Raw genomic sequence first — 9,759 nt, 5'->3', positions numbered from 1 at the left:
GTCTCAAAAAAAAAAAAAACAAAAACAAGATCATGTCCTTTGCAGCAACATAGACAGAGCTGGAGGCCATTATCCTTAGCAAAGTAATGCATGACCAGAAAACCAAATCATGCATGTTCTCACTTATAAGTGGGAGCTAAATGATGAGGACACATGGACACACAGAGGGGAACAACAGACACTGGAATTTTTCAGAGGGTGGAGAGTGGGAGGAGGGAGAGGATCAGGAAAAATAACTAATCGGTACTAGGCTTAATATGTGGGTGACAAAATAATCTGAACAACAAACCCCTATGACTCGAGTTTACCTGTATAACAAACCTGCACATGCACCCCTGAACTTTAAATAAAAGTTAAAAAATAAGATTCAGCTATTATAATACTAGCATTTGGAATACTTTTTATGTGCTAGGCACTGTGCATATGTTATCTCATGTGATACTTACTAGGGCCCATTCTTTGCAGATGAGAAAACTGAGATTCAAGGAGGTTCAGTTACTTGCCCAAGGCCACAGAGCTAATGAGTGGTGGAGGTGGGATTCAAACTCTGCCTACCTCTAAAGATTATGTGTTTTATACACATAGTGGAATTACTGTGCCCGTCTCTTTACTCTTTAATGACCGAGATCCTAATTTGTTTTACTTTATGAAAACTAGTCATTGGCATGAAATGAGCAGGAATTTGGAAAGTAAATAATTTCCTTTAAACAAGAATCTAATTTGGAAAGTGTTGCTTATTAACTACAGTCCTGCTTGGCTCATTACATACCCAAAGCTTATTAGTTTTTGCCTGGCCTGTCTCAAGATGCTTTTGCTCTCAGTAGTGTAGTGATACTTTTATAAAATATTTGTTTAATTTTTCTGAACATGTTTAGGATGGGCTATATGAGGAGAATCTTTGTTATTTATAGGCAAAAAAGGATCCACCTGCAGACTCTGAGGGCACTGTCAGAAGTTCAGAAAATGACTCCGAGAGAAAGGATGAGGCTGAGAAAGCTCCAGGCGGCTGATGAGAAAGCCAGGAAGCTGAAGTAAGTTGCTTTTCCTTTAGGCACTCATGCTTAGTACTACTTCTCAGGGCTCTCAGGGAATTTACAGAGAAAAGCAGAAACCAAAACAGGAAACCCCAGTGCATACGATTATGTATTTATGTGTTTATTCATTCACTCGTTCACTTCAAGATGACTATTGAGCCATAGATTGAATGTCAGGTGCTATTAATATCAGGCTTTCAGTCTTGTGTGAAGGGAAAGATTAACTATTTGGGAGGTTATTAGTGATGAAAATAGAGTCAATTTCCAAATGAAACCTCATCGCTGTTGACAGCTTCTGCACACACCCCAGCAGGAGATATCACTGTTTTACCCAGATTCCCTAGGTGCTTGCTGCGTACCTTCTACCAGGAGACCTCACTTATTTATAGGAAGGAGACTTTATTGGCAGGAAATTGTTAGCTTTTGGAAGAAGTAGACGGGAAGCAGAGGTCTGTTCTGTCAAGTGAAATCTTTAGAAAAGTCTATGCTCAGGCAGCGTTGCTGGTGGGAGGCATCACTGGTAATTAGAGTATTTACATGAAAACGTGAAATTTCAGGTGTTAGGATGTAGAGAAAAGGGATCCCTTGTGCAGTAGTGGTGAGAATGTAAATCAGTACACCCATTATGGAAAAATAGGATGAAGATTCCTCTAAAAATTAAAAATTGAACTACCATATGATCTGGCAATCCTACATTTGGATTTATATCCAAAGAAAATGAAATCAGTATATCAAAAAGATACTTACACTCCAATGTTCATTGCAGAATTATTCACAGTAGCCAAGATATGAAATCAGCATATGTATCCATCAACAGATAAGGGGATAAATAAAATGTGATATAAATACATACAATGGAGTACTATTTAGCCTTAAAAAAGCAGGGAATCCCGTCATTTGCAACAACATGGATGAACCTGGAGGACATTATGTTAAGAGAAATAAGCCAGGCATAGAAAGACAAACACTGCGTGATATCACTTATATATGGAATCTTAAACAGTTGAATTCACGAAAGAGGAGAGTAGAATGGTGGTTACTAGGGGTGGGGGGCATGAATAGGGAAATGTTAGTCAAAGGGTAAAAAGTTTCAGTCAGACAGGAAAAATAAGTTTTGGAGATCTATTGTACAGCATTGTGACTGTAATTAATAACACTGTTTTGTATTTTTGAAAATTGCTAACAGAGTAGAGCTTAATTTAATCATCCTACAATGTATACATATATGAAAACCTCACATAGTATATATAAATCTAAACATTTTTGTCAATTAAGTTTTAATAAAACTGAAAAAATACATGTATAAAATGAAATTTCAAAGAGCCTAAGAGCCTCAATTTCTGAAAAACTGATTTATCTGTTGGTAGGTTATCAAATTTCCTAATGTTTCTTATTTTTTCTTCCTCTGCCAATGTTTTGGTAGTTTAGGAGCCCCAGTCAAGAACTAGAGAGACAGAAAGAACCTGAACACAAACCTATTCATTTTGTTACCTTGTTAATTTATCTGAAAACTGATTTAGAGGTGTCCTTGTACTTAGAATGAATATCATGATAAGCCAAATAAGAATCTATGAGTCTATTTTCCCTTAACATGTGCTTTCTTTAATAAATGGGCAGAAAAAGATTTCCATGAAAGTACATTGTGAGCAGTGGTGTGCTGGTAAATATTTAATAACCAGCTCTGGATTTGAAGGGGGCTGCTGATTTGTTTGCTGATTTCTGTGATATAAATACTTCCACTGTGACCAATATCAAGCTACCAATATGATATCATTTTAATTTTCAGTTGGGAAGATATTTACACAGTCTGCTCTTGGGAGCCAATACAAGTTGGCTTCTGCAAACCACTGTGACATTGAGTGTGAGTTTTACTGGGAAAATATATTGACATAAATTGCTTGAGCCATTGCATCAGCTCACAGCCCCAAATCTGTTTGTAATACCTCAGAAATGGTGGTATTTCCAAGGTGCTATGATTCATGTCATTGGCTGAGGGTAAAAGGAAAATTAAATCTCTGATGGGAACAGATTAAAAAGGTTAATTTAATAACATATGCAGATTACAAAATATTTATATTAAAACTGTTTTTTAATACAAAGAAGTCACATATCTTTCACATGTTACAGTAATATATTTTTCTTATTTGAAGGTAATGGTTTTAAATAAAGTTTGGCCTTGATTTTGTGAATAAATTGTATTGGAATTGTTTCTAATTGTTGATTGTAGAATCAAGGGGGTCTTGTGTTTTAGCTAGAAAATGACTCTATTTTCAGAAGACTTATAATGTACCCATTTTAGAGACAAGAGACCAGAAGGGTGTTCAGTGAGGAAAACCTGAGTATCAATTAGCCCACAAGTAATCAAAGAACTCAGATCTTTCTCCCAGTTTAGTGGCAGGTCTCTTAAACTCACTCTCCTGTAATAAGAGAAAACAAAGTAAATGTGTCTAGAAAAATTCCCCTGCACAATAACTCCCATATATTTCCTCACACATCCTTTGATATGTGGCTCTAGTTTTACTTTTTATGGGTTTGTTCATCCTGAAAGCAGTTTTTGTGTTATTAGTATGTGTTAGGCACTGTGCTAGGCATTGGGAACACATAGCTCTGTCATTACACTTGGAGAACACACAGAGAGGAGCACTGCCTTCTCCTGCTGCTGCATTTTGGGATTTGTAAGGGTGAATAAGGAACCAGAACATCCTGTGTGTGCTTTAAAAGAGAATCAGCTGGGTGCTGCACCACATTCACCTTGATAAGGAAGAGAACTGATGGCCTGATTTTCTAATCCCCCAGTCGATCTGTTGAAATAAGGATCACATTCATTTGTATAATATAGACATGGTTTTAGCAATTCACAGTTATTTTTCTACATTCACTTTAAACTTACAGAAAGATTGTGGAAGAAAAATATGAAGAAAATAGCAAACGAATGCAAGAATTGAGATCTCGGAACTTTCAGCAGCTGAGTGTTGATGTACTCCATGTAAGTATCCTCTTATTTTAAAGTTTACACGAAAATTTTTCTTGCTTCAGATTCTTGGCGATGATTGGGTAGGAAAAGGGATGAGGGAGAAAACAAGAACATCCAGATTAACTTTGCCGAGTTCCAGGAAGGATTCTAGAATGTAGGTCAACAGTTGGTGACAACGATTCGAAGTGGCTGTAGCGAGAGGTGGCTCATTTGATCCATTTAACAAAAATCAAGCGCCTACTCTGCACGAGACAACTGAATTGGCACTGAATGCGTAACTGATGGGTTAAAATGATTAGCTGACAGAACAAATGTGTGTGTATCTAATTTTTAATTCCACCCATGCTGTTGTTGCTTTACCTCTTTAGTACATTGTTCTCTTTGGTTTTTGTTCTTTTCCTTTTTATTTTGTTTCCTACCCATTTTGTTGTACATTATGTTGATAACTTCATTCAAATTTTAACTGCCATAGATGTTCAATAATGAATAGAGTTGCAGATTCACATGAAATGACCCCAAATTCATGTCCTCGGCATTCCAAATCTGTAAATAGCAAACACCATTTTCTCTAATGGTTGACAGTGTCTCCACAGGCCTTGGGTAGGCCCTGATTAATAAGGTGGTCTTTACAATGTCAACTTTGGGCAATAGATGTCAATACCAACCTCATAGCTCTTCAGGTAAAAGCAACTTGGGATGAAGCCATTTTTATAGATAACTTCTACTGTCTCAAATTCTGATTTTTATTAATGGAGATCCCTGCATGTGAGAGATTCTCTCCTTTAGCAGGAAGCACCAAGCCCCCTGAGGCTGCGGGTACAATCCCCCAAGCCCCAGGGATGCTAATTCTGTTGTAGCTTAGTTATCAGAGGGCTCCAAACCCTAGGGCATGCATGAGACCTCACCCTCAGCCAGATAGGGCCCCTCTTAAGGGGAGATCTGCCAGTAATGCATCTTTCTCAATTATTTAGGGGTTCTATGTGCTTTGGAGTTCTAAAAATCCCAAGTTGGGACCAATAAGAGGCCTAGCTTCCTCTAACCTCAGAAGTCTTCCTCTGTTTGATGGACCAGTTAGCAGACAATATGGGGATGCTGGTTTGATATGTGCTCAATTCCATCCCCCTTTTCCCACCCATCCGCCACTCCATTTAAGTGAAGTCCCCATGTGGGATCTGTTGCAGGCTACAGAGACTTGGGAGATGGGAACTTGGTGAGTGAAGAACCTGCTGGCTGAAAAGCCATGGGGTCAACAATAGGGCTGGATCCCTACTTGGAAAAGGGTCTTGATGCCACCACTATGGAAGGACTCAAGCCCCCTCTGAAAACTGGGTGCCTTTCTTCAACTTCCCACACACTTCTAGGCCCTGCAAATGATAGCCTGTGAAGATGGGTCTTCTTCTCTGGTTCAGTCTGCTTTGTCCCCCTGCAGTGCTGAGAACTGCACATTCCCACAGATCCTGACAAGGAGGCTGACAGAATTGTAAGAATTCTGAGTGTGTTCATGTGTAAAGTACTTGTTTATTCAGCTATAGAAATGGGGACATAGTTTTCTAGAATGCTCAGAAATGTTGTATTTCTTATAAGTCCTCTGCTAATTCGTATGCTGCTGGTCTGATTCCTGTGTACACTCTGATTAATAATGAATAGAAAATGGGCCTCCTGAAAGCAGCACTTCACCTCAGATGAGGGAAGACTTGGAAAACCACTGCTGAACAGACCTTGTCATAATCTCTTTAGGAAAAAACACATTTAATAGGAATGGAAGAAAAGGAGGAGCAATCTGAGGGAAGACTTTCTTGTTCACCGCAGGACGAGGATGAAGAGAGGTGGCAAGACAGGGAAGAGGCAAGTTTAATCATATTCACACACATACTCAGCACAAAAGTGGGGCAGGTTTAATGATATCCAGAGAACAAAGGGGAAATAAAATGGGAAGCCGAACACTTTGCAGAGGAGCCTGAAGGGTTTTAAATGTAGCAGGAAAAAGCTTCATTGAGCTGAAAAAGATGAAATAAATATAGGAAAGAAATTAGATTAATCAGATGCAAGAGGCTAAAGAAAAATGTGATAAAGAAGGAGAAGAGGAAGAGAAAAATGCTCCCATCTTTGAGTGCTTTCCTTCCCCTTGCCCATACACATGTTTATGATTTAATTTCTTAGTAATCTCACTGGGGCTCTGTTCTCTATTCCTTCTTCCATGCCTCTCGCCTGGTGGAAGCAAGCTACTTTCTATTTCTAAAGCACTTATAGGAGAGAATCAGAGTTATGGGAGAGAATGGGCTCTATGTCACCTCTTAAACATGTTATAAAAATTATTTGAGGCATATAGGAGAGTGGCTTGCTTTGTTTTTCAGACCCTAGCTGACAAGGCCTTTTATTTTGGCAGGCATTTTCTGCTTGGCTGAATTTGGGCTTTGAAATCTTGAAGCACCATCGAATGTGGAATCATGTTAGGCACCGTTTCTCTAAAGAATGACAGCTTAAAGCAGTTAGATACCATAATACATAAGACAGGCCAGGTCTGTCTTTGATCCTGTGGCGTATACAGTTGTGCTGGGGCTAAAGTTAGGTCTCTGTGAAAAGTACATAGCAGATCAGGTCTCCATACATAGAGTGGTAATGGGGACCAAAGATCAGACCAGGTCCTTCTCCTTTTAAACAAAGCATTTATAATAATTCTGTCTTTCTCTTCAAAGAGAAACAGCAAATCAAAGTTAATTGAGAGTCCAAATACATTCTTATTTTCAAATAATTTTCAAAGGGCACGTAAAGATGTATTTCATGTACTCTCTGTTCTTTATCCATAAAGTTCTCTGTGTACTCTCAGCAATCCTTTGAAATTTGGAACCAATTTCACCTCCTGAAACAAGTATTATACAGTACAGAAAACTGACTTCTTAAAAACACTTTATGATGATATTCTCACAAATACTGCACTGCAGTGTGGCATGGCTTCATTTTACTTATTGAGATTAGATTGAACTTTCTTTTAAATTTTGTTTTATTAAAAAAGATACTCTTGGAGTAGTTTCCCATGAAAACCATTTATCAAGAAAAATAGATCAACTCAGCACCAGCTCCAGGTTCAAACACAAATACACACACACACACACACACACACACACATACACACACACACACACACACACATAACTAAGGGGAAAAGGCAAAATGATTTATTGAAATACCTATTGATTTTGGCTAAACCTTTTATTTTTTTGAAGTGTGAATTCTTTCATCATGTGGTTTCTTAGATCTTTTTCTTTTAGGAAATTGGAATTCATAGAATCACAGAGATTTAAAGCTAGAGGGAAACTTGTAAGTCATTCAAGCTAACACCTTTAATTTTGAGATGCAGAAACTGAGCAGGGCTGGAGTAGGGTGTAGTAAGTGGAATATCCTAGGTGCCAAATTGAAGGAGGCCCCCCTCAGCTGTCAATGGAGTGAGTACCTTCAGTTGGTACCTTGGGCATCCCACTTGGCTAGTCATGATCCTGAAACTGAGCCCATGAAGGTTAAATGCTTTGTGCAAGGTCACCTGTCTCATTGATTCAGGGCTGTTTCTCTTATCCCGACTTACCTCCTGAAGTTTGAAAATGTTTAAGGGGGAGGATTAGGTAGGCCTCTTTCCAAGTAGTCTTCTGAGTAAGAATATTTTTTTGATTTGTGGTAGTGCTGTTTCCTTCTATCAGCATCTCATGAATTGTTAATTACCTTCCACAAGGAATTTAATGAACCGACTTTAGAGAACCTGCCTGAGCCTCAGCCTATTCCTTCCATGGACCTCTGCAAACTTGAATCAATTGTAGAGGATGCCACATCTGACCTTGGATATCATGGTACGTGTTTGCATTGGTTTTCACAAGGATGCTCACAGCTGCTGCCCAGGTTGCTGTGGCTGACTTTGCAGTGGGCCTGTCTGGCCTCTGAGAGAAGCTCCAGGTATATGCAGCTACCTGCTATCAGTTTGCCAGGGCTATGACCAGGATGAAAAGTAGAGAAGCTAAGGATTTTTCTGTCCTCTCTATCTTCTTTGCAATAGTGAGGATGAGTTGGAAACTCACACCTGGTGAGAGACCTCTTCTGGGTGGGTTAAACAATGTTGTCGTTAACCTGACTTTGGAATCATGCAGACTCTGAATGCTCTGGAGCACTGTGTTTTCCCTGTTCTGTAAATGGTTCTCCCAACTGTCATAAATTTAAATTGAAGAAATGAAGCCAGGCTTTGGAAAATCAACTATGCAGATGTGCATTACCAGAAAATAAAAGGGCTCAGAGCAGGAATACAAAGGCAGGTCTGTAAGATGGCCGACTTTGCTAGCGGACTTCCTGATGCCTTTGCTACCTCAGACTACACAGCAAATGAGTACACTTCCAGCAAACCTCTATTTTCACTTGGGATAAGACTTTAATCAGTGGTCCACATGGAGCAGATACATCCAAATGGAGTAGGTACATCATAAGCTAATGGTTAAATGCATGGGTTTTGGAGTAAAAAAGTTGGCCCTATCAGAAAAGGCCCTGACAATATAATCTCTCTAGGTCTCTGTTTTCTTATCTATGAAATAAGAATAATAATGCCTTCTTTCAGGGTTGTTGAGAGGAGCAAATGAGATGTGGCATGTGAAGTGGTCTTAGTTCAGTGCCCAGCACACAGTAAGTGCTAAAGAAGGGGAAGCAGTTATGATGCTTTGAGCAGAGAAGGGTTATCAATGTAAGTGTCTTCTCTGTATAGTTCACCAGTCTCCCCAGTGCCTAGAGCAAAGTTCCAGGAACATTCTAAGCACTCTGTAATTCTTGACTGAATTAATAATTCTTGACTGAATTAATGAGTAGATGAATACATGAATGAATGTTAGTCTGGACCTCTGAGAAGCAGATGCTAAGACAGGACTACAATTGCAATGTTACTTTTAGAGAAAATGCTTACATAAAAGAAAGTAAGGAAGAGCTAGAAAAAACCAGGGGAACCATTAGACCACTGATTAAAGTCTTATTCCAAGTGAAAAGAGAGGTTTGGTTGAGGTGAACGAGATTGCTCTGCAGTCAGAGGTAGCAAAGGCATCAGGAAGTCCTCTAGCAAAGTCAGCCATCCTACAGGCCTGCCTTTGTATTCCTACTGTGCTCCAGTAGTAGTCCATCGGGAGGCATCATAGCCTCTGAGAGAATGCAGAGATGGATTTCAGAGCACAGCAGCTGGGATCCTTGGCCAGTTGCACTCTGTGTTGTTGGAGGTCTGCAAGTGCATCCTTAGGGCTGCACAATGATATAACAGCTCTCTTTGGCAGCAGTTTAGCTCTCTTCTCAAGTTGAGAATTAAGGTAGTGAACCTTGGATTATCTTGTCTTCTCATCCCAGATTTGCACTTGAAGTCTTCTTGATAGAGTTGTTAGAGCCTGTGCTGCCTCCTTCAGCTGTATGGAGACAAGCCCCTTGAAGCTCTTTAGATTGGCATTAGCCAACTTTTAAAATGGTGCTATGGAAGCCATCTTGTAACAGACATTCTTGACAAACAAATATGTATTTCAGATGAATTTCTATCTTAGGCTTTTTATGGTATTTAATATATTATTTGTTAGTTTCCAAAAGTAAAATTTGGAAGTATAGAAATATCCCATGGACTTCTGTTTCTAAAAATAGAAATGTCAGAGACATTAGAACCAGAGCGACTCCATCTTGAGTAAGGGCTGAGTAAAATAAGGCTGAGACCTACTGGGCTGCATTCCCCGGAGGTTAAGGCATTCTTTGTCA

At 39.3% G+C, this 9,759-nt stretch overlaps 1 protein-coding gene across 3 annotated transcripts in view; it reads left to right on the top strand.

The window, feature by feature from the left end:
• The window catches only part of NEK11 (NIMA-related kinase 11), a 339,525-nt gene that overhangs the window by 123,092 nt on the left and 206,674 nt on the right, over positions 1–9,759 (top strand). For all 3 annotated transcript variants that reach the window (XM_011933680.1, XM_011933679.1, XM_011933681.1), the window contains exons 10-13: positions 912–1,031; positions 3,927–4,020; positions 5,746–5,853; positions 7,733–7,847. In XM_011933680.1, the coding sequence (XP_011789070.1) occupies positions 912–1,031; positions 3,927–4,020; positions 5,746–5,853; positions 7,733–7,847 (437 nt within the window). The remainder of the gene's footprint in view (positions 1–911; positions 1,032–3,926; positions 4,021–5,745; positions 5,854–7,732; positions 7,848–9,759) is intronic.

Source organism: Colobus angolensis, unplaced genomic scaffold (assembly GCF_000951035.1).
Source record: "Colobus angolensis palliatus isolate OR3802 unplaced genomic scaffold, Cang.pa_1.0 Scaffold129, whole genome shotgun sequence".
Classification (NCBI taxonomy): domain Eukaryota; kingdom Metazoa; phylum Chordata; class Mammalia; order Primates; family Cercopithecidae; genus Colobus; species Colobus angolensis.
Note: the sequence above shows the minus strand (reverse complement) of the source record. Positions and strands in the feature narration are given on the sequence as shown.